The 26,283-nt window shown below is 43.2% G+C and overlaps 1 protein-coding gene across 1 annotated transcript in view; it reads right to left on the reverse strand.

Moving 5' to 3' along the window:
* LOC139694242 (uncharacterized) overlaps nucleotides 1–26,283 on the reverse strand; it is a gene marked incomplete at its 5' end in the record, with an annotated part of 294,041 nt that overhangs the window by 65,435 nt on the left and 202,323 nt on the right. Inside the window, one exon of the mRNA XM_071592695.1 lies at nucleotides 9,845–9,981. Within this exon, the coding sequence (XP_071448796.1) occupies nucleotides 9,845–9,981 (137 nt within the window). The remainder of the gene's footprint in view (nucleotides 1–9,844; nucleotides 9,982–26,283) is intronic.

The following is a 26,283-nucleotide window of genomic DNA, read 5'->3' on the forward strand; positions in this document are numbered from 1 at the left end:
CCGCCTAAAAACCCTATCTTACTGGGAGTATGTGTGCATTGAATATATAAATACATGAATATAGAGGCAGAAAAAAACGTAGTAAACATAGTGCACGCAACAGGTAGAATATTACTGGTAGAGATAAAAGGAGAACCGACGAACTTGGTAGTTGCTTAAGTATGCATGCCATCAAGCAACCATAAGGAAGATGAGGTGGATAGGTTATATGATAAGTTAGAGGACATAATCGCGTGTGTTCCTGCAGGGAAACATTTGATAGTGATGGGGGATTGGAATGCGACGGTAGGCGAAGGAAGAGATGGTAACGAGGTCGGGGACTACGGTTTCGGCACGAGGAATGACCGCGGGGAGAAAGCAGTTCTGCAGGAGACAGGGGCTAGTCATCATCAACACTTGGTTTAGACACCACAAAGGACGCAGGTACACATGGAAAATGTCAGGTGACTCAGACAGGTATCCGTTAGATTATATTATGGTGAGGCACAGGTTTAGGAACAGTGTGACCTATTCGCACAGCTTCCCAGGAGCGGATGCGGGCTCTTACCACAATTTAGTTTTTATGAAGAGTAGCGTCCGTTTCAAAAAGATAAAGCAGGGGCGGCGGGTTCGGAAATTTAATGTAGAAGCATTAAAAGGATTGACAAGGAAGGAGCACCAGCAGGCTGTAGAAAAAAATCATGGATGACGATAATTAGTTGAGTACTATCGAAGAAAATTAGAAATGTATCAAGAAAGGGATATCGAAAACCGCAAAAGAAACAAATGGAACCGTCAATGGGAAAAATGCAAGGAAACCATGGATCACGGATGTGATGATTAGTAAGATAGATGAGAGAAAAAAATGGAAGAATGTAAATACAGAGTTAGGCAAAATGAAGTACGAAGAGTTAAACAATAAATCATGACGGGCAACAAATAAAGCAAAAGAAGCATAGTGGAAGATGCAGTGCAAAGATATGGAAAGTTTGCGGAGGAATGGTGAAATTGGTACACCATACAACATAGTTAAATCACTATCGGAAAGTGAGAAGAGAAGATCTGTGGTAACAGTTAGCGATAAGGCAGGTGAGATAATAGTTTGCACAGAAAAGATCCAAGACTGATGGAAGAAATATATAGAAGAACTGCATAGTAAAGAACTTAGGCCAAAAATGTTAGACCTAGAAAAGGAACATGACATAGAGGAAGACAGTTTAGGTCCACTTATACTCGACGATGACATAGAAAGGGCATTAAGGGAGATATGGACTGATTCGTAGCATCTATGAAGAAGGAGGCTGACCGGATGACTTTGTGAGATCAGTGTTAGTTCCTATTCCGAAAAAGGTAAAGGCTACATCATGTGAGGGGACTAAAGAACAATAAGTTTGATATCCCACGCAGTTAAAGTTGTTCTCAGGATCATCAACAAAAGGATGGAGAGTAGGGCAAATGATTACTTTGGGGATGGTCAGATTGGGTTCAGGAAGAGGAGAGGCACGCGCCATGCAACTGCAGCAAAGAGATCACTAATCGAGAGGAATATAGAATACAACCAGGACGTAAATACTTTTTCATAGATTTTGAAAAGGCGTTTGATAAAGTGGAATTGGAAAAACTAATGAATAAATTTCAGAAAATAGGAATAGATTGGATGGACAGGAGGCTAATGCGCATGTACATGTCTCAGACTGCTCAGGTGTGAGTGGGGGATGGGCAGTAAGAGGATGAAATGCAAGGGATTATTTCATATTATTACCAAGGCTGTTCATCTTATATGTAGAGGAAATGATTAAAGATGCATGGAAGAAACTGGAGGTGGAAATGAAAGTCGGAGGGCTATTCGTAAAATCAGTTAGGTTTGCTGATGACCAAGCTTTAGTTTGTCAGTCAGCCAAGGGGCTGCAAGCATTGCTGAGTGAATTGGAAATTCAGTGCGACAGGTATAGGATGAGAATCAATATTAATAAAACAAAGTTTATGCGATTTTCTATAAAGAAAAAGGCTAAGCTAAGCATTAAAATAGGAGGGTAAAAACTAGAGCAGGTAGAACAGTTTACGTATCTCGGAAGTGTTTTTGACCAACACGGTCAAAGTAGTAGGGACGTAATTAGAAGAATTGCGCTAGGCAAAGAGGCTTTCACAAGGAGGAGGGAGTTGATGACGGGGACGTTGAGTAAGGATGTTAAGAAAAGACTCGTAAAAACTTTGATATGGAGCGTAGCTATGCACGGCGCAGAAACGTGGTCATTGAAGCAGGAGGATAGACGTAGACTGGAGGCTTTTGAAATGTGGGTGTGGAGAAGGATGGAGAAGGTGAAATGGGCCGAGAAGAAAACAAATGAGGAAGTACTTGGTATGGTGGGCGAAGACAGGGGTTTGTTGGGAGAAATCCCGGCAGGAAAAGTGGATGAAGGGGGTATTGACCAGCCGTGGAATGTTGAAGACTGTAATTGAGGGGAGAATGTTAGGCAAACGAGGAAAGGGAAGGAACAGGATAGGGATGTTGGACGGGATGAAGGGAGGAAGCAAGTACTCAGAGCTGAAGAGGGACCTAATGTAGAGCAGGGTGTTGTGTTTTGCTAGGGGTCACAAATTATGCGCATTATTTTACTGTGATGGAACTATTCATGGCGGGCCGGGAAAATTAGTGTGGGGTCTGCCATTCCAACGAAGCCGATCGACAGTTTGCTCCGAACGGAAAGATGTGCCTCCGCGTGAAGTGTATTTTTCGATTTTGTACCACGGCGCGATGGAGCGTTCACTTGACCATGACAATACCTCCAGCCCCATGTCCTTTATCGTTACCAATTTCCTGGCCCGGAGCACCCTGATTCCCCAGCCCCCTTGCAGTACCGACCTGGCCCCGTGCGACTTTTTTTTGTTGCCCCTGACTGAAGAGGGAGCTGAAAGGAAAGCATTGGGAGACCGTGGAACACATCCAAAGGCATGTTATAACGTTCTTGAGAGACATTCCCGTCGAGGAGTTTCAGGGTGCCTTTCAGGCGTGGCAGACCCGTCTCCGCAAGTATACAGGTATTGGTGTGCTGGGAGAGTATTTAAGTGTAAGTATAGGAAATGCATATTAGCGGATGACTGCGTAAACATTTACTGTTGCGGCATCCCCCGGAGTTTATTGGAATTAACCAAGCTCTTCTTAATTCCATATTTTACGATTATTTAGTCTAACTGGTGACTCTGCAAATCCAATTGCATTTTTTACACCCATTTCTACACCTGAAGTGGTTTTTAAACCATATTTTTTAACCATAGGGCTACTTAGTGGCCGAAATACGCGTATTCGTATTCACCTTTCTTATCCTCTCCTTTTTTACCTTTTACCCCTTTTTACCTACCTCATTATCCTTTTTTACCTTTACCCTTTTTGACTTGTGGCGCTAGCCAATTAATTTCATTTTCACTTGGTTTAGAAAGGTAAACTGTTTACGGCCTTTGGAGTTTCAAATTTATTATATATTACTAGCCGTAAGAGCTCATTCCTATCAATAATAACATATTTTCATTATGATTAAACCCTCAGTCCTGCAGAACTCTACTAAGTTCTCCCCATGATCAATTTCCTTCTTCCTGACCTGTAGATCCCTACCTCACCACCATCTCTCCCTTCGTCATCCATCACCTTTCAACCCAGCATCAGCATCAACATTTCTCTCCAGGAACACACAATTATTTCCTTTAATTCATCCTACGTCTATTCCTTCCTCCCTATGGTTGCCTGTCAGCAGGTAGACCTAAGCGATGACCGAGTTCATTGGGTCAGATTTTACTTCTAGTAATAATATTCTATCACTCTCCTGTTATTATTCCACTACACCTTTTCCTACCTTTTTTATTCAATATTATCGCCCCCCTCAATGGCTTCCATCCCTTCACTGTATATTACGCTATTGCTCTCAATTCAGTTATCCCCACTTCATCTTCCCATCACTTTGTGGGTTCCAAATATATCTCCTGTCTCCTGCTCCATATTTCATGATTTACCTGCTCCCTACATCCATTTAACTTAGATTTTTATTTCCAAAGATTTAATGAAAGGCCGTAGAAGCTTTCTCCTGTTGGCAACACACGGCCCAGCGACAATCGGTGGAATTCTTATTATCTGTCAAAACGCATGCTCAGATCTATGCCCATCACTGTTTATAGAGATAAATAATTCAGGTTGTTTCCCATCGATAGTGTTTTAAATTGTTAAATTATTACTTAAATTGATGCCCCACCGGAATCAGCCGCCAGCACCGCTGTAAGGGTCATCATGACACAATTCCTTCCACCACGTCAATGTTGTGGCCCATGGGGTGCGCATGCAGCATTGGCCAAGATAAATTCTGTTCAACTTGCTCGATTAGATAAATACCGAAAATGGATGAATATTGAAGTGTCTAGTTCTGCTAAACGTTTTATATATGTGGAATGATAAGGAAAGGAGCACGGTGCAGGAAAGAAAAACTGAAAGACGGAAAGGGAGATATAGATAGCAACTTCGGGGGAAACCGTCTACGCAGGATTTAGAATGCTCTTATCCTACACGATTAAAACTACAAAGACTTAAATTTAGAATCATCTCAAAGCATAAGGAATTGGACAGGAGAACCCCGAAATTTTATGTCGATCAGTTTGCTATTGTTCACATGTTTTAATCAAATGTATTGTAATACTGTAAGCCTGTTTCTTTGGCATCGTACCCATTATTTTTTTCCAATTCTCCTCTCTTCCTTTCCAAATATAATTTCAGTTCTGCCCTTACAAATTCCTTTTGAAAGCGAATCCTTGTGGTTCCTTCACTCCAATACCTAATTAATTCTCCCATTTATGCCTTCGCATAGTTTTTCCTTTTTGTTCCTCATTTCTTCACATTATTTTTTCCATCTTTCTGAGCTACATTCAGTCGATTAAGAAGCTCTTAAATTAACGCAATTACTGTTTATGAGTATATTCAACACCGTCATCAAAAAAGGATGCTTAAAGAGAAATTTCTTGTAGAATAAAATGAGAAGCGTAAAAAACCGCTGCTTTGAAGCATAGAATTTTTTGAAGAACACTAGTTTACAAATTATTATTGTATTTTTTTAGCCTCGCCAATGTGTTTTTTTATAAAATAAAACAATGAATGAGGCAAATTATTTCCTGCGCCAGTGAAATTGGAAGAAGATTTGGGAGATCCTTGTCCCCCGATGAGTGCCATCCGCCATCGTCTCTAACGCCGTCGACTAATCCCGTTTCGCCGGTATTTACTCCTATTGTGCTCACCCGATCCTCCCCCCAAACCCAATCTGCCTCGTCTTTTTAATCCCTCCCTCCCTGTGCCCCATCCCTCAAGTCTTCCTCTCGACACTCCCCGTGCCCCGCAGCCTCTCCAAGGAGATCGGAGGGAAGATGGTGGTGGGGGATTATCTCGGTGCCGTCCTTTATAAAGAACGTTATCTAATCCAATTGGAATCGATTAACCTTTCAGCGGGGAAAAGCTCCTTTTTCCCCTCACACTCCAAAGAGGCAAGCTCAATCAGCAGACCCCAATTCCTCGTAAATATTTGTTTCCCTCCTTGCAGATAAAAGCGTTTTCATACCGCTCCTTTGCCGAAGCCGAATGCCGAAGCTCATCCCCTCCTCTCTCCCCTTTCTCGTTGCCCCAATTTATCCGCATTAAGCGCGAGCCCGCACTCCCGGGCCGTGATTTCTTTCCGCGGATCCCCGCGTGCGAGGGCAATCTCGGTCCCTGGGGGTTTACGGGCGAAGGATAAACGTACAAGTCTTTGCTCTAAGGGCCATGGCCAAACCTCGGCCCCGATGCAGGCGAGGGACTCCGCATGCTCACCGTGATTTATGGTGCACCTCAAAGTAAATGTATCCCCGAGTGTTTTCGGGTGCGCTCATTCGTTGCATTTCGTGATTCATTGAACCCGACTTATGCGCATTCAATTCCGGAGTCGATTGTATTTTGCCGTTTGATTGCGTCGTCGTACTGATTCAGGATCTACTTAGCTCATCAACTTTCCGAATATCGAATTTCGTAATTTTGTGATAGTTGATTTTCAATTTTAGTACGCTCTCCGTTAACGAAAAACGTAGAGTCCACGCAGAGTATATCTTAGAGAAGAACCTACTTATAAAATATTTGTAATACGCGCGAGAATTATTTTTATATTCCAATAAGGTTTGTTTTCATTTGCTTTTCGGATAGAAGCTCCCTCGAGCGAAACAATTAGCAAGTTAAGCGGAGGTGATAGGCAGGAAGTTCATAGCATCCATGTGTGATGAGAGTGCGCAGCTATGGTTATTGAAAATGGCCTTTTTTCAGTGTCGATGAGTGAAAAATAAAAACTTACCCATATTCCTTATTTTATTATTACAAGATTTTTTATCATGTTCATAGTGGTATGCTTCTGATGGGAGGCATGGGAACCTTTCCCATTTTAATATACAATATATATATATATATATATATATATATATATATATATATATATATATATATATATATATATATATATATTTTAATGCAACAATTTCAGAGCGTAAAAATCATTCGCCTTGACTGGGACTCGAACCCAGATCCCTCAATATCCGGTCGAGTGCTTTAGCCACTTAAGCTACCGAGGCGTCCTCCAAATTCCAAAGAAACTGCGGGAGATGCCGCAACAGTAACTTTTAACGGAGTCATCCGCTAATGTGCATTTCAATGCAACAATTTCAGAGCGTAAAAATCATTCGCCTTGACTGGGACTCGAACCCAGATCCCTCAATATCCGGTCGAGTGCTTTAGTGCTTTGGCAGTTTCTTTGGAATTTGTCAAAGGGAAAACACCATAAGTGTTTAAAGTTGGCTTTAACCTCGTGGACAGTGGCGCCTCGCGCACGACTACGAATGCATGTGACATTGTATGTACGGTATTTCGTCATAACATCTAGTTCCTTTAAAAGCCCCAAAATTTCAGAGTTTAAGAGGACGCCTCGGTAGCTTAAGTGGCTAAAGCACTCGACCGGATATTGAGGGATCTGGTTTCGAGTCCCAGTCAAGGCGAATGATTTTTACGCTCTGAAATTGTTGCATTGAAATGCACATTAGCGGATGACTCCGTTAAAAGTTACTGTTGCGGCATCTCCCGCAGTTTCTTTGGAATATATTTTAATATTCAATATCTCTGTTCACATAATGTTCCATCTGATTGTGATTTTGAGGATGGTCACTGGTGTGTTGGTTGAAACGTGGTGGGATGGTATGACAGAGAAATCAAACGCAGATTGTGTGTATTTATCACTAAGTACTCCAAACGTAAGGTTTATCATTGCTTTTTCGCCATTTTCAGAGCATATATTTTTAAATGTATAAATTATAATGGGCATATACACATATGCCAATACATTATATGTATATATAAAGTGGGTCGCGGTAGTACAGGGGATAGAGCGTTGGACTGCTGACCGGAGGGGCCCGGGTTCGATTCCCTGGCAAGGCACTCTGGGCACCTGCAGCTCCACCCAAGCTATGTGATTTTTCGGGTACCAGGTCTTCCTGGGAAACCATAACCGGCTCAGGGAAAGGAACTGGCCCCCCTACCCCGATATGTGAATTTCACTCGCCGGGCTTAGTACTGGGTGAAATGTCGCACCGAATTTCCAATTCACTAAGCAATGCTAGCAACCCCTTGGCTGACTGACAAACTAAAGCTTGGTCATCAGCAAACCTAACTGATTTTACGAATTCCCCACCCACTTTCATTCCTACCTCCAATTCTTCCCATGCCTCTTTAATCATATCCTCTACATACAGGTTGACCAGCAACGGTGATAATGGGCAACCCTGCCTTACACCTCTTCCTAACACTGCCCATCCGGACTCCCCGTTCCCCACCCGCACCTGAGCAGTCTGAGATATGTACAGGTTGCGGATTAGCCTCCTTTCCCACCAATCTATTCCTATTTTCTGCAATACACTCATTAGTTTTTCCCAATTCACTCTATCAAACGCTTTTTCGAAATCTACGAAACAGGCAAATACCTCCTTGTTGTGTTCTATATTCCTCTCGATTAATAATTTCATTACTGCAATGGCATCACGCGTACCTCTCCCCTTCCTAAACCCAAACTGATTATCCCCTAAGGATTCTTTTGCCTTACTCTCTATCCTTTTGTTTATTATTCTGAGAACAACTAAAGCTGCGTGGGATATCAAACTTATTGTCCTGTAGTCCTCACATGATGTAGCCTTTACCTTTTTCGGAATAGGAACTAAAACTGATCTCACAAAGTCTTCCGGCCAGATTCCTCCCTCATCAATACTACGGATCAGCCTATATAGCCTCTTCCTCCCACAGTTTCCAAACATTTCAATAGTTCCGCAGGAATGTTATCCACCCCCACGGCCTTATTTAGTTTCATCTCCCTTAATGCCCTTTCTTCTCATCGTCTATTATGTCTGGACCTAAGCTATCTTCCTCTACGTCATTTTCTTTTTCAATGTCTAACTTTGTTGGTCTAAGTTCTTTACTACACAGTTCTTCTATATACTCCTTCCATCTCTCTTGGATCTTTCCTGTGTCAACTGTTACCTTACCCGCCTTATCTCTAACTGCTAGCATAGCTCTCCCTTTTTTACTTCCCGATAAATATTTGAATTTGCTGTACAGCGCGCCGATTTCACCCTTCTTCTGCAGACTTTCCATATCCTTAAATATATATATATATATATATATATATATATATATATATATATATATATATATATATATATATATATATATATAACACTTTTTGAAAGACTCACGGACGTGAATAATAATGTATAACACTTAGCACTAGTGGACACAAACAAAAACACAGAAACACACAAGGAGGAGAGGGACAGAGTTCTGTCCCTCTCCTCCTTGATAAAGGTGGCAACGACCACCGAAAATTCGAAAAATAGTGAGTTTCTTTTTTTGTGTGTTTCTGTGTTTTTGTCTGTGTCCACTAGTGCTAAGTGTTATACATTATATATATATATATATATATATATATATATATATATATATATATATATATATATAATTATTATTAGGTAACCTACCGGTTAAGGTAGGTTTTTGGATGGACGCAACTACCAAATAAATATTTTGTGGCTTCCAACGAAACACAAAAGCCAGCATATATGTATATAACCAAGGGTAGTCCCTTCCTTGTTGGTTATTTTCGGGGTATTTCCACTACTAGCATTGTGATCTCTTATTGTTCTAGGAAAAAATGAAATTTTAAACCTGCCAGTCTTGCATTATAACTATAAATTTAATAAAAGACCATGCATAATGATTCATTCATTGCGCATACCTATCCGTGTTCTGTTAATACATGGTCAAAAGGCAATCAAAATTATCTTTTCATCTATATTCAACAGAAGATGTCGTTGATCAGCAAACGAAAACTAGTGTGTGGATAGCTAGAATGAAATGTCTTTTTTTTGTTAGGAAGCCCTGTTTTAGGCAACAAACCTCTTCAGGGAGGGGAGGGAGGTAGGGGTCTCATAGAGACGATAATTAGTACCTAAAGTGAGCCTGCAGTAATTCTACCGTGTATTTATTTCGACCCAAATATTTGGGCATGCACAAAAATTTGATGCATATGTTATCAGCTGAACGAAAACATGCGGTGAACATAAAAGTCTCTTTGTTCAAGATTGACATTTCAAGGTATGGTCGTACTTTGAATGCGGGTGTAAATGTTTGACTATGACACAATATTGGGGACATGCCTTGGGTAATTTTGTAATAATGAGCTTTTCTCACTGTCAATTGATAATCGAGCCGAACTTTATCGAGATAGGCGCTAGGCATGGCATCTCATTTGCCTCAAGATGAATTTATTTTTCTCACCTGCACGATGTCACCGTGCTGACCTCCCGCGGCGGTGAAGTTAAGCATGCAGTGGAAGGGAAGTGCATCCTCGGCCGGCCGTCGGACTTCCAGCTCGTAAGACTCGCCGCTCTCACCCCAGTAAGTTCGGTTGCATGCTGCGAAGGAAAATGGGAAACAAGTAAATTAAATGAGTGCCTTCTGACAATAGAGTCACAAACGCAAGTTATTCAGAGTGATAAACCACTTTATAATCCGCAGAAATTTTGATTGCGTGCGACCCGGGTTTTGTTGCGGTGTGACATCATCAGGCGTTGATGTCATCTGACGACGTCGCACAGAAATTGAAAAAGAGTACTTTCCATGATAGAGTTTCCCGGTGGGACACAATGAACTCTTTCATTATGAAGGAACATCAACGTGTGATAACTAATACAATTAATTGTACAAGTTATTTGGTTGGTCACACAGATTTCACTTGCCGTTCCACATGATGAAAGCATGTCATCCAAGTTATCTTCCTCACAGAGTTTCTCGCGAGAAAACTAAATAATTACCAATGCTCCGACAAGACCTCACGATTATTAGATAACTTTCTCGAAAGTTTTTACCGAACTAAGCGGTAAGAAGTATGACAGTAGAATTAAGATGTATTAATTTGCTGATTAACGTGGTACCAATAATCACGGACCAATCAAAAACTCCGGTGATTCTGCCTGCAATACATTCTCATGCGCATGTTCGTCTCCTTAGAGAAGAAGATAAAATACCTGAACCTTAACGAGAGAGTCAGTTTCTGCTTTGAAAATCATATTTAGGAAACTATTGTACATTATGCATGCATAGCAATCAATGTAAAAATGCATATGACACAATATAATGCATTTAAGTAATTGCATTTATCTCTTTTGCTAAAAAATCAGGATACTAATTGAGAGCACTTGATCTAGGAAGAAATTATATTAGTAATATATTTACATTTATGAATATATCTTGAAGTACGTTAAAATAAAGGAAATGGCAGTGAGAGGCTACCTCCGATAAAGATACATAACCAAAATATCTCACTCGGTCAACAAAATTCAAGATGTCGTTCGTTTCAAAATTCAATTGTCGTTCAAAACTTTAGAACGATAATTTCATTATTATTTTATAGTATTCCGTTTATAACTTTACAATGAAAAATATATAAACTTCACCTTTAAAGACACGACCTGAAATGCCACATTACATTACACCTTTCTCTGATTGTATATATTTTCTACCTTCGTTCATTCCAAACAACATGGATAACTTTTTCCTCCCCCTACCTTGCTTGCCTAGCGAAAGTCTTCGGAAAATTTTCACCATCTTATTGCCAATCAAAATACTCTGCATCCACCTTCCCTTCCTCCTATGGATTTCTCCTAACAATCTCCAGTTTCATCCGCCCCCTTGATGCCTAGTTCTTCTTCTCGTATATTCCTCTCCATCCAATTATACCTTTTCCATCTTTCTTCATAAGCGTTTCTCATAAAGGTATTCAACGTACGCCTGTCCCCTTGATTCAAAGAACAGGTTTCCGAGCCGTAGAAAGCATCGCTCGATATCAAAGTTTTGATGAGCCTCAAAATGAGACTGAAAAAGACTCCATATGAGTTTTGATTCTTTATCTTACCTTTTGCATAATCGGAAATATCATTTTATCGTAAAATATCGACCGCCAACATGTTAATCCTTATTCAAAATCCCTATCACTCCTTGTGAAATTTTTTTTACCTGAAGTAATTCTTCTTATTATTTTCCTTGTAATCCTGTGGTACTAATTCAATATTATTTTGGTAGAAGATACCATGAAAATAAATCCAATAATTTTAACTTTAGAATCGAAATGTTAAACAACAAGGAATCAGAATAACCCAACACGACAACGCTAGATGGAAGTTATTCCAAATACACTGGCCGTTATTTTATCTAACTCTTTTTTTTGTAAATCTTCATAATTTATGTCTGAAATGGTCTTCTTACTAGTATTCCATTTTTTAATGTAGAGATGTTACGAACAATACTATCTGCAGTGTGCATGTAGATGTTGACAAAATACCTTCATACATTTGTATTTTTTAACATATCTATTGGAAATTAACCTTAAAGCAACACTTAATTTCCATGATGCATAGGCACCATGTGTGTAATAATCACCTGCCACACACCCTGGCGGATACCTTACAGGGCACCATGTAGCCGTATTTGAGCCATGAATTTTAGCCATCTGCCACTGATGTCACTTTGCTCCTACATCAACCACTTATGCTCACGCAAATGTCAACAACACTGGATTTTCTGCTTACGAGGATTTTCGTTAATAGGTCATGTCATGATGCAAGCGTTTTTGGGTTTTAATTATATCCCGAATGTAGATCGGAGATAGATCTTGAAGGTAATATAAATCTTCACGTTGCTCATTCGGTCATTTTGAAAAATTTCCGTTGATTGCAACAAAAATTTCTATTGCCATAAATGATAAAGAATTAAGTATATAAGTTTTATGAGCCGTGGGTTAAACCAAGCTATCGAGCTTTTTGTCGTGTAGAGGACAGCTTACTTCAGGAACAGTTTCCGGAACGATAAAATGGCAGCATGGTTAAGATCAAATGTACTGATTGAGTGAGACGTAAGGAAGGATAACAAAGAAAAGCAAAGGAAATATGGGCAATAAAAAAGATTTATATGAATTGGGTATGCCTTTGGCCATGATGGATTTGTCAGAAATGTAATATAAGGGAAAATAGAGGGTAAAGTCGCACGAGAAAAACCAAGGGCCAACTACTTAGGTCAGAGAAAGAAAGATAATATACGGAAATCTATAAGGATACGAGAGAATAAGAAAAATAAGCAAATTCCTGCTTACGAAAAAAAAATTGATTTGCGGGCAACAAGTCGGCATTGAACTTGGCATTACAGGTATGATGAAACTAGAGACGTATTTACGTATAATCAGGTTCTGATATCGTTTTTGTCTAGAATTCCCACAAAATCTTAGAAACAGAAGTTAACTGAATTTATCTTCATTGACAATAATTTAAAGCGTATATTTTGGAGTCCCTACAATTTGGCTTTAATTTTACTGGCACTTTACTCAACCTGAACAAAATTTTTCGGGCAAATATTGATTCCTTTTTGTTATTTTAGTCTTGCAAGCCTAGATTTATGATTGCCTAACTATTTTTATTTATTTTTTCAGTATTAGTCCGAAAACAGCAAATTTTGGCCTTTACATCGAACTATCAACAATGATAACATTCACAAACACTCAAGCCCTAGGTGGAGGAAAACTCACCCAGGCGGGAATCGAACCCGCGACCCTTGAAATGGCAGACGAGGACGTTACCCCGCCGCCACCGGGGTCGGCTTACCGCGTCTGATCAATTACCCATTTCATCATTACTCGGCCAATTGATTTATGATGGGATGCTTAAGTCTGACATCCCAGCGCCTGTTTTAGCGAAATACATTTCGGGATTTGGATCCAATTTGTCTCTTTCTGCTTATTTCTCCTCTCCGATACTCTATACACAGACCACTTTGGCTATTATAAATTCTAGTTAAAGTGATACGTGATAAATGAAAAATTCTGTGGGTTCTTGAATTACTTTGCTCAAGTTTTGGAAAAATTGTATTCCTGTGACTTTCCCGGACACGCTCTTCATCCCCCTTCGCAAGGACATCCTTGGGCGCACGTGACGCGGAATATAATGCATACGCCACCAGCGCACGCACTTCATCTACGTTCTCCCCCAACCAACTCTTGCTTCCAAACAGCGCGGCCTTTTTCAAAGGGGGGGATGGGGCGATAAGGGGGGGTGGGTGGGGGCAGGGAGGTGAAGGAGAGCCCTGCACTGCTAATGCGCCCTCCGCGCGAGGCCGGAGGGCGCACTATTTATTCTAATTTGCTCCGAGCGCCCGCATGGTGATCCCGCGAGGTGAAACAAGCAGGGAGGGACGTGGAACTGTGTCGGCGAGGGCGATCAAAAACTCGCCTTTTTCGGAAAGAGGATCCGGGAAGGCGGGGGGGGGGGCCCGGGTGGGTGGGAGGTGGTAAAGTGGGGTCGCGTTGAGACTCTCTTTGAAAACGAACGATGCGTCCCCATAGCGGGGAAAATACACGGCATGACGGAGTAATAGTAGTTGAACACTGTGCGATGAAACAAAACTCAGTCGCGGCACTTACGAATCCAACGAGCGTCGACGACGGTGGCTCTGCTCTCCCTAAAAACTGCCTCGGCAACTCCCTCGCTCGTGATTTACGCCCCGAGTCATAACTCATCACGGGTGAATCCACGAGAGATTTCCGGGAAATTTCCAATTAACTACGACATTTGCATCCCGGCAATAATTTCGTCACCCATCTTCCTACTCCTCCCCTCCCTCTTTCTCACCCCCCCGTCTCTCTCTCTCTGTCTCTCTCCAAGACTCCATTTCTCGCTCCCGGGCCCTGGTTCCCTCCTCCTATCCCCCGCCCCCACTCACCCCCCGCCGCCCCCCCCTGCCTCGCACACCTCGCTTACTTTGTGCACTTCGTCTCGCCGAGCAAAAATCCGATCCTATTCCCAGTCCCCCCTTACCCTCCTCCACCCCCTCCCCCGTGTCGAGTGTGCGCGCCCGAAGGGGAAGACGGCGGGGGCGGAGGATATGCACAACCCCTCACCCCCGCATCCCACCCCCCGGCCCCACCTCAAGAGAACGCAAAGCGCCCGTAAACAAACACTCGGGGATGTGGATTTCACGGATAAGTTCAAGGACTCCGAAGAGGCTCCAGAGTTCGCGCACATCGTCGCCTCCACTTACAAATACATCTGTTTCTTCTCCTTCCCACGCCCTTCTTTATTTTTTTCTTCGTATTTTATTATTATGTACTCGCAGCTTCCCTCCATCCCTCTTTAACCCCTCCACTCCCCTCCAACCCTTCTCTCTCAGCATAAAAAACTTACCCTTTTTTTTATTACCAGGCGAACTCGCCCATTCAACCCTCTTCAGACGCACACACACACATACATGCAAGCACGCACACTCGGGCACTCAGGACTTGTCCTTTCTCTCCTCATTCCCTTTCTCTTTCTCCCATCCACTCTCCCTCTTCGTCTCCTCACCTCTTCCCTCACCCACTCGCTCCTATCTCCGGGACGCAACCCCCCTCCCCCTGCGCGCCCTCCCACTCACCTCACACGGGAAGAAAAAACTCACTTTCTCTTTCAGTCCCCTTCCCCGCCTCTCCCTCTCTCTCACACCACCCACTTCCCTCCTTAACTACCACCTCATAATCTGCCCCAAAACTGCCTCTCCATCGCCCTCAAGTATCCATTTCTTTCAACGAGTGAGAGGGAGAGAAAAAGTGTTCCCTTCTCCCTCGTCCCACCCTCCTTTTTTCATTCTCCAACCTACCCCCCCCCACTCCCACATTCTCCTCAACTTTTCGCAATTCTCCAGTTTCCCCCCTTCACCTTCGCCTGGCTCTTCTCCTCCCTTCATTCACTTTCCACTTAGCTCCCTCCCTCTCTCTCCCTCTCTCTCCTCGCTCCTTCGCGCTTCCCAAAGTGTCTTCTTTCCTCTCAATCCCTCTCCCCCCTTCGCCTTTATTTATCCGCGCCCACCTCGCCCGCGCTTTGTGTGCTCATCCCTCTATTACTTCCTTCACTTACTTAGTTACTTCCTCGCTTACTTCCTCTTCCCCCTGTCCCCCCCCCATACTACCTCCCGTCTCCCTTTCCTAACCCCCCCTCCCCCGGTGCGCCTTCCTCCTCCACGGCGGCGCGTACTTTACACTCCGTAATTGCCCCCCACCCCGTGGGCTCCCTCTTCCCCCTTCTTCGCCCCCGCACCCATGGGAACCGAGCCACTGCCTTCGTCTTCTTCTTCAAACAGACGCCTTCCGACTCCATCTTCTTCCTCGCCATTCTACCTCTCCTCTCGTCGTCCTTCACGTTATTTTTTTTAAACTTAAATTTTTATCCCCTTAAACTTCATAAGCTCGGCCTTCATTTCATTCCTCGTTCCGTTTATCCGCAAATCTTTTTTTATAGGCTCCTTTATTTTAATGTTTTCCTTTTTTCCTTAAATTTCTCCATCCACGCACGAACAAGAGGTCCGACGTTTGTGGCCCAAATCTCGCCTTCCCCCTCTCTCTCTCTCTCTCTCAGGGAACAGAGTGAAGGGATAAAAAATATATTAAAAACCGGGGCCAACACCTTCGTTCTCTTCCTTCATCTCTCGCCTTCACCCTCCATCTCCCTTCATTCTCTTCCTCGGAGGGTGAGACGAGATGGCTCCCCACCCCTCGCCCTCTTCCTCAAGGTTACGCATTTTCCCTCTATCTCTTTCCCTCTGCTTCCACTCTTCCTCTCCGCAGCTCCGAGCTCCTCGTGGTTTTTACGAATTACCTTTCGACTTACGCCTACTCACGTTCCTTGGCCTAAGACGCGGGGTTTAATTTATTGTTTGAAGTAGCAGAACATATTAGTTGGTTTCGGGGAAATCGGTTCTCAAGCGTAGTCACTTGAGCCTTCAATTAAGTATTAAGGGGTAAATAAGGATGGGTGTTTTTCTTTTAGCAAGAAAAAGGTTCAAAACATATCCCCGGGCATTTTTCGCAGCACACGTCTTCGAAATCTGAAGATGGAGAACATGTTCGGAGGCACATAAAAGGGAGTATGAGGGTGATATGCTCTTTCATGTTCTAATGATAGCTTCTTTTGGAATTAAAACATATACTCATTCTACTTTCGCCATTTTTATTCCATTGGCTTAATAATTATAGAAAGATTTAAATTTATTTATATTACTTATTAATATGATAAAAAATATGACTCAGGGAGCAATTAAATGACTTTTCTCCAAGAGTTTATCTGAAAAAATCTCCCATTCCTTTTCCTGGGATTTATGAGAGACCAATTTAAATTAGGATTTGTTTGAAAATTCAAATAAATAACCCCAGGGTTTGAGGGTATTTTCTCCACGAGAAGTCAGGTCAATTCTTATTTTTAGCAAGCATACCTAATTTATGTTTAATTTCACTATTCTGAAAAAATTCTTATAAAACTGACTGAGCTAATATTGTCCATCTAGAAGAATAAGGAAGTAGGTTTTTCTCTTTCTGGAATTTCTAAAAATGACAGATTGACCTCCTATTTGTAAAAATATAATTTTTTTGTGGAAAACTTGGAGAAGAAATAAAAATTTTTGCATGCAAGAATATTATTAACAATTCAATTCCCAAACTGGATTATTATTCTACTTTGGGCTGTTATTTTTGTCGAGTTTAGACGCAAAAAAGAATGGCGCTGTATGAAGTGAGGGGTTGTTACTTTCGTCATTTTCTTGCTCTGCCTTTAATCGGCCATTTTCTCCTTGAGATCCACAATGAACTACGGTCATGACATTAGTCGGAACAGTAATATCGTCTTATGTAGCTTGGCATAAATGGGCTCATTCCCGCAGAAGTACCTCTACGGTGCGGCGAACCCCCATCCAGCGCCCTCTCGGACTGCCCTGAATGTTTCCCCCCCCTCCCTCCCTCACTCTTTATTTGAACGGCAACCATTCTTCGCTTGAGAGCCAGGAATCAAGGGACTCGAGGATATTATATAGACTCAATTTCGCTTTATTTAAAATCGCGTGGCTTTAGTGCCAATCCTTTTTGTAATCCTCAATTCCGGGCCTTTCCTTTCTCCTTCAAAGAGCATCTCCCTCTTCATCCACATGTCCTCCCAGGACCGCGACGCCGGGGTTATTCAGTACGTACCCAAAGAGATGTTTTAGGGCTGGTAAAAATTTCAGTCCATCATCCTAACCTGATTTTTGTTTGTTTCCGCCGGCGAGGGTATGTACAAAGGCCACGGGAGAGATAGAATGTCCCTCAGGAGGTCTCTTCCATGAAAGTGAGTGCTGGAAGGAAGGATTCCCCCCACGGGCCCCCGTCGCTTCATCTTCCGCCTCCCCGTTGGTGGGCATCGGGGGTGCGTGGGGTTTTTCGGAAAGGTCGAAAAGGGGAAAGAGTCTTTGCAGGCTGATATCTTGAAGGCGTACCATAATTGGCACTTTAAGCTCCAGGGTGACTTCTCTTGTGTCTTATCTCTCGTATCTTAATGGCTGTTGACTTTATCGGCACATTAGGGCCTGATCCGTCCCTGGTCTTTGAATGAAGTTGGAGACGAAAGCCCTAAATTCCATGCTAAACATCGATTGTTTAGTTCAGTTTCCTGAGCCTATAATTAGGTCTCTGTGGAGCGCTAAACGACTGTTCAAACTTATTTCCTATATTTTGTGTTAAGGCATACCGGCATTTACATTTAAGTAATGACCTAATTGGTTTTCCATAGTTTCCTCATCCCTCACTGTGGCCAATTTCACCTTAGTGAAATATCATTTGAAAATTTTTGAAGATTACCGTTTCCACATAGCACGGAATGAATTGGGGTGAAAAGTAATTTTAAACAGTAGAAAGGGGAAGGCAGGTGTAGGAAACAAGCCGAAGAAGTAAGTCGGGAAAGAGGGGTGAGGAAAAGGCAGGCGAAGGAGAAACAAGGAGCCGTGCATCACGATAATATTGAGCGGAGGTCTGTTTGTTTCTTGTTCCTGCCTTCGCCTCCTTAGGGGTTGCTGCTTACTTCTTCGGATCCACGCGCCCCTTCGTGTTACTCCCTCCAAACACCCCTACTCCCTAAATGCCCCTCTCTTCCGCTTCCTGGCAAAATCTCTCCCACGCCAATCCTCGCCTCGTCATGCATTGAACCGCAAGCCTCAAAAAGTCATCAATGCTTAATTGAAGTGGAACCATTTTCGGTGTACCAAAGCTAATAACATGGGAAAAATGTTTGTCTTGCTTCATTGGGTACACAGCTTCGGCCGAATCAAAAATGAAACTAATACGTACACTTATACTGAAACTCAACTAATAAATGTTGTCTTTCATATCGTTGGGAAAATGCAAAACTGTTGAGAAGAAATTCAAATGGGGAAAATGACAATTCTTAATTTATTGACCGAATCATTCACTGCTCTCAATATGTCTCTCTCTGCTTGGGTTAAGCAATCGGATTTCTTCTGTTAAGGGCTGACCAGAGAATGAGACCATCAAATGCTTACTTAGTTAAGCCAATCCTTTGATAATGGCGGCCAATAGATATATAATTAAGAATAAAGACTCGATTCTAGTGCCAAAACCAAATAATATGATTGATGAAATTTGAAGATATATACCTCCAGAGGGACATAGGGCTCTCTCTATGTTGTATATAGATGAAATTTCATTCCATTCATAATGGGCTATCAATCCCAGAGATGGCTTGTATCAGCTCTTTAGACTATCCCATCACCTGCCAATGTCTTCATCCCCTCATAGCCCGCGACACCGATATCTCCTTCTCGTAGCTCATGCTTTACTTTCATTTGTAATTCTTTCTCTCAATGTTTCCTTCATTTATGGTCCTCAGTAAACTATTTTAACTCAGGATAGGTTCAGTTATTTTTCCTCTCCTTCTGGTGTCTCTCAAATTCTTCTCTCTTCACCCTCGAAATACTTCATCGCTACCTTTATTTTGTATTCATCATTTGTTTGGCACTTACTGGAATACATTATGATTTATCATGGATAATCTTTTATTTATCTGGATATTGACAAATAATCATTCCAACCGTTTTCTGATTATTTTACACAATATAATGCACTCGTAGCCACACAATATACCCGCGCGCAGGTGGTAAAATTGAACTCAATTATCAATATTGGGTCACAGAATCGATGGCCATTGCTACTACGTTACCGTTCAGGAAGAATGCCATCTCACCGATTAAATACGAGAGTCACTTTCTGTCCGTTTATTTCCCACTTCCGCTTCCTCTCCTTCTTTCAATACTACCCCTCCGCCTCCCCAGTTCCTCCCCGAGACGTCCCACTCCTCGCCTGCCCCCCACCACCGCACGCACCCCTCCCCATGTCCTTCGCCACCCCCTCATCTACGCCTTGCGCTCCGTTTCCCCGCCAGTCCCATCGCTTCCCTCCCCCTCCCCTTCCTTTTGTTCCCAAACAGCTCTCGACTTTTTCCACTTCCCCTCCGCTGCGCTCTCTTTCCTCCTCTCCCATGTCTCCATTGTCCTACTCCACCTTTTTTTCCCAACTCTCCTTTTGCGTTCTTCGTTTGTTCCGGTAAATAGGTTAGCAGTTTCGGTCCGTTGGCTGAGCTCTTACCAAAATTGAAAATTTCGCTAAATTACCGGAAGAATAGCAGTAAATATTTCGGGAAAAGTAATTCGCCGTGGAAACATTTATAAGGTGATACTCTGCGAGGGTGAGGAAGGGAGGGAAGGAGGGAGGAAGGGTGGAGGGAGTGCGGCGACACACCTCTCTCGCTGGGGAAATAAATACAGCAACTTCCCCCGAGAGAGGGAAAGAGAGAGAGGGAGAGAGGAGACCCAGTGAGGGAATTGGGGAGCTGTGTCGTTGCCATTTCCGGAAGAAAACGTGAGACGCGCGGCGATGAACTATTTTAAAATTATGCCACGGCCGGGCGAGAATCACCAGCGGCAGAGGGAGATTAAATTCACCTATGGAAACGAATAAAAAAAAATAATCTGCTCTAAGCAGGCGGGACTTATTTGAGTCACGCGGATGGGGGAAAAATAATGGGTCGAGTAGTCGCCTAATGCGGATAGGGAACCCCAGAATTATTAAGTGCAATCAAGAGAGGTTGGCGGAAAGGTGAAGAAGAGATTTCCTTTCTAAATTTAGAGGGAAGTGCAGCCATTCCCGCACCCGTCCACAAGGCGGAGGAACGGAGAAATGGTGACCTCCACCACCCACACCTACCGCTCCACCGTTATCATCCATACTCCGCGCTCACCACCCCTCATTTTTGCATAAAAAATTGTAGGACCACCGACCGCCCCTTTCACCCCCTGCCACACTCCCCTGGACTCGTGCGTATTCCCTCTCTCTCGTGCGCGCGCGCGCGCGTGTGTGTGTATGTGCTTTACGCTCTGGGCATCCATCTTCTCATTTCCCTTCCGCAACCTACTCACTTCCCCCACCACCCGCCCAACCACCCCCTTCGCCTCCACGGCACCTCCCCCTCCATCTATTCGCCCATTTCCAGCCCTCTCATATCCCATCTTCCCTCCTTCCGTCGTGGGCGAGGATTTATATCGAAAGTCACTTCCTGCTCGCGTTTGGAGAGTTTTAGCGTACGGGAGCGAACGGCGGTAAGGGAGGAAGGAGGCGGGATGCCGGGAGAGGCGGGGGTTATGGGGGGAGAGGGGGAGTGAGGGCAAGGCGACACCAGCGCCAGGGTCCCCGGGACGGAACGGAGTGCGAATGCGGGAGGAAAGAGGGGCGGGGGAGGGGCTGGGGTCCGCCGCGGCGACGGAGGCGGAGGTGGGAATGGGGGGCCCGAGGGGGCGACCTCCCCCGGTGAAGTGAGCCACGGGGGTGGCGGCTCGGCGGATGCGAATAACGAACAAATGCCGGCGCTCGCGACCCGAATCGCTAATGGAGAGTTATTGTTGAGGGTTGAGAGAGAGAGAGAGAGAAAGAGAGAGAGACAGAGGGAGAGAGAGAGGAGGAGAGGGGATGTGTAGGGAGAGAGAGGGAGATAGAGAGCGTGATAAAAAAATAAAGATAGGGTGGAGAAGGGTAAAAGAAATAAAAGGGGAGGAGGAGAGAAAGGGCCGGGGGGGGGGAAGGGAAGGCGGGAGGCAGATTGGAAGGGGAAGGAAAGGAAGAGGAAGGGGCGTGGTGGAATGAATGGGACAGGAAAAGGTAGTCGTTAAAGTGTGAACTCCGCCGGGGCAGTGGATTTCAGCAAAATAAACTGAGGGAAAAAAAATTAAGAGAAGTGGAACCTGTCGAGAAAGTGTTTCCCTTCTTTCTTTTCTGGCCTCTTTTTTTCTTTGTTTACCATTTCACCCGAATGACGGCGCTGGGAAACGAGTCCGGAGTAACTACGAGCAAGTTTGAGTTTGGGTGGGTGTGCGAGCGGAGGATGAGTGGTGGGTGGGGACGCGATGGCCGGGGAGGGGTTTTACTTTCGCCTTAACCTAGGAGCGGCGCGTGGAAGCAAGTATAGTGACGAGAAGTCTATTAGGCAAATAAGCAGGTGAGGTGGAGGGGGAAGGGGGTAGATTGGGAGGGGTTGGGGCGGGGGGCGATCAACATGCGCGACTGGCGCTCTCCAACCTCGAGGGGAACGTGGGATAACCGAGTAATAGAATTTCGTGCGGATTGGGAAATTCTCGAGTTGTAAGATCGGAATGCCAAACCTCGGGGGGAGTACGTACGGAATCAAATATTTAACTCCAGAGCGTCTAATAGAATTAAAGCAGGAAATCAAATTCTTCGGAGAACAAAGGTATTCCAGCAAGAGAAATATGACAAAGATGCGATACGAATACCCATTAAAAATCCGATTCATAACCTATTAATTAGAATCAACGCCCAAAAATTAACATACAAAATATCCACCCACATTCATCATAGGTTCTCCGTTTTTGGTCGGAACTGGAAAATATTTCTTTCAAACTCGATATGTATCAATGCCTCATCAGATATTAATTAAAAAATAAAAGGGACCCAACAAATTCGAATCGTTTACTCAGTATCACTACATTTCCTACCAGTTTTCAATACTGAATGCTACGATAGGCGAGCTTCGCATATCCTAAGCGAATTTTTTCGACCTTGTATCCTGAGCCCAATGAACAACTTTAAGCTGTTCTAGCATTATACGAACATTGGTAGAAGTTCACGTAAGAGATAAACCCTTTTGCGCAGGGAGCTTCGTAAGGATTTATTTAATCGCTGTGGTGATCGTAAAGGCGGAAGGGAGAAAGCGAACCCAATGATGCGAATATCATGGAAATTTTTTCCGCACACTTTCAAAGTTACGATCGGATGACACAGGAATAATAAAACAAAAAATATGGAGAGGAAGCGAGTCTGTTTCTTGTGTACACATCCGAATATATAAATACGGAATCGCGGGGAAGACATAAAATATTACTTGTACGGATTTATGTGTGCTTGTGTGTGTGTGTGTGTATATATATATATATATATATATATATATATATATATATATATATATATATATATATATATATATATATATATATATATATATATATATATATATATAGTGTGTAGGCTGGCAAACTCGACTACGGGTGGATGGGAAAGATTAGATCAAAACGTTTCGACCAGGGAAGGGTGAAACATTTCGAGTCAGTTAGGAATGAGGAGGAATAGAGAGGGACTGGGAGGCAGGTGAACTGGATACAGGGCGGGGGAAAGGTGCTTGGAAGTAGAGTGGAATCTGAGGAATCGGACGCTTTTTGAGAGAATGGTGAGAGAAAATAAGGTAAGCCTCGAATAGGCAAAAAGAGGGGCAGGTCAAAGGAGCGGGTAAGAGAGAGAGAGAGAGGTTGGAGGCGAGACAGAGAAGGATAGGACGCGATTGGGTACAGAAGGAGAGAAAGGTGGATGGGATGACGCGCATGTAAATGGGATTCACTGTATCGAAGGTGTGTGGCAGAAGTATTGGAAGGAAGAGACGAATTGACGGAACTTGAGGAGGGGAAAAGGGCGGGGGAATGAACTCCTGGGTACGCCAGGCCACGACGCTTGGCTTTGACTTCGGGATAACAGGGAGGGGAGGCCCGGGGTCTCGGGTACCGCAGTTTATTTTGGCGCACACGAGTCCTCGAGGGAGCTTACATTACCAGACGTACTTTATGAAAACGCCACTTTTCGAGTAGGGAATGGAATTTTGACATCACACATGGAGATACACTACAATTTGTTGAGGTTTAGGAATGGCAGTAAGGAATGGTTTACAGGTAACATATACATAGCAATACGTTCCCTCAGAAATAAAGCTGATGGTGAGAGGCTCAGCATGTATCAAATTACTCGGAGCTTAAATAAACTCAAATGAAGAGTTATTATGATGGCTGGAAAATTATTTGCCATTTTGTCATTATCCTGAAATAACGGAAAGATTAATCGATGGTCAAATTAATTGCTAATCCATAGGTAAAAGTTGAATTTTCAACTACCGAAAATTGGATAGCTATTTTTAAGATACGAGGGTCATCCGGAAAGTAGTACCCGTTCGTGCCGCATGAAGTGCTGACGACGCGAGTAGCCGCTGGACGAGGTCAGATAGCTTCAGTGGCTTGTCTGCCTTCTCTGAGCCAAGTTGCGTGACGCTAGCATTGCCTGTGTTGTTTCTGTGATTGTTTACAATGTTTAAAAAAATTGAGAACGCCGCCAGTTGTGAAGTGAGGGCAGTGATTAAATTCCTCAATGCAAGAAACGTTCGCCCATGTGATATTCATCGCCAATTAAAGGAGGTGTATGGAGACAATGTAATGGACGAGTCGTCTGTTCGGCGGTGGTGTCGCAACTTCAACATGGGGAGGGGGAACACACACGACGATGAGCGTTCGGGGAGACCGTCTGTCATTACAGACCAACTGGTGAGCTCAGTTGACGAATTCGTGAGGAACGATCGGCGCGTCACAATTGATGACATCTGTGAGCATTTTCCCAATGTTTCTCGAACAATTGTTCATGAAATTGTTAAAAACCATCTGCATTATGCAAAAATTTGTGCAAGATGGGTCCCTCGCGTATCTCAATGAGCTGGCGGCGAAGGACTATGCAGCAGGAATACAGAAACTTGTCACACGTTATGACAAATGCCTTAATTTGCTTGGAGATTATGTTGAGAAGTAGTTTAAAGTATCCTCTTTCAAATAAAATTTTTTATGTTTGTTAATATTTACTTTTGTGTCTTTATTTCACGAACGGGTACTACTTTCCGGATGACCCTCGTATGTATGTATATATATATATATACCCACATGCATACATATGTATATATGTGTGTATACGTACACACAAACACACACACATATATATATATATATATTATATATATATATAAAATATAAATATATAAAATATATATATATATATATTTTTTTTAAGGTAATCTACCGGTTAAGGTAGGTTTTTGGATGGACACAACTACCAAACAGGCATTTTATTATTCCTAACAAAACAAAAAAATCCATCATCCTACTCTATATCAGGTCCCTCTTCATCTCTGAGTACTTTCTTCCTCCCTTCATCCCGTCCAACATCCCTATCCTGTTCCTTCCCTTTCCTCTTTTGCCCAACATTCTACCCTCTATCACAGTCTTCAACATCCCACGGCTGGTCAATACCCCCTTCATCCACTTTTCCTGCCGGGATTTCTCCCAACAAACCCCTGTCTTCGCCCACCATACCAAGTACTTCCTCATTTGTTTTCTTCTCGGCCCATTTCACCTTCTCCATCCTTCTCCACACCCACATTTCAAAAGCCTCCAGTCTACGTCTATCCTACTGCTTCAATGACCACGTTTCTGCGCCGTGCATAGCTACGGTCCATATCAAAGTTTTTACGAGTCTTTTCTTAACATCCTTACTCAACGTCCCCGTCATCAACTCCCACCTCCTTGTGAAAGCCTCTTTGCCTAGCGCAATTCTTCTAATTACGTCCCTACTACTTTGACCGTGTTGGTCAAAAACACTTCCGAGATACGTAAACTGTTCTACCTGCTCTAGATTTTGCCCTCCTATTTTAATGTTAAGCTTAGCCTTTTTCTTTCTAGAAAATCGCATAACCTTTGTTTTATTGATATTGATTCTCATCCCATACCTGTCGCACTGAATTTCCAATTTACTCAGCAATGCTTGCAGCCCCTTGGCTGACTGACAAACTAAAGCTTGGTCATCAGCAAACCTAACTGATTTTACGAATTCCCCACCCACTTTCATTCCTACCTCGAGTCCTTCCCATGCCTCTTTGATCATTTCCTCTGCATACAGGTTGAACAGCAACGGTGATAATGGGCAACCCTGCCTTACACCCCTTCCTAACACTGCCCATTCTGACTCCCCATTTCCCACCCGCACCTGAGCAGTCTGAGACATGTACAGGTTGCGGATTAGCCTCCTTTCCCTCCAATCTATTCCTATTTTCTGCAATATACTCATTAGTTTTTCCCAATTCACTCTATCAAACGCTTTTTCGAAATCTACGAAACAGGCAAATACCTCCTGGTTGTGTTCTAAATTCCTCTCGATTAATAATCTCATTACTGCAATGGCATCACGCGTACCTCTCCCCTTCCTAAACCCAAACTGATCATCCCCTAAGTAATCATTTGCCCTACTCTCTATCCTTTTGTTTATGATCCTGAGAACAACTTTAGCTGCGTGGGATATCAAACTAATTGTCCTATAGTCCTCACATGACGTGCCCTTTACCTTTTTCGGAATAGGAACTAAAACTGATCTCACAAAGTCTTCCGGCCAGATTCCCTCCTCATAAATACTACGGATCAGCCCATATAGCCTCTTCCTCCCACATTTTCCTAAGCAT

This window comes from Hetaerina americana, unplaced genomic scaffold (assembly GCF_022747635.1).
Source record: "Hetaerina americana unplaced genomic scaffold, ioHetAmer1.1.p SCAF_1, whole genome shotgun sequence".
NCBI lineage: Eukaryota > Metazoa > Arthropoda > Insecta > Odonata > Calopterygidae > Hetaerina > Hetaerina americana.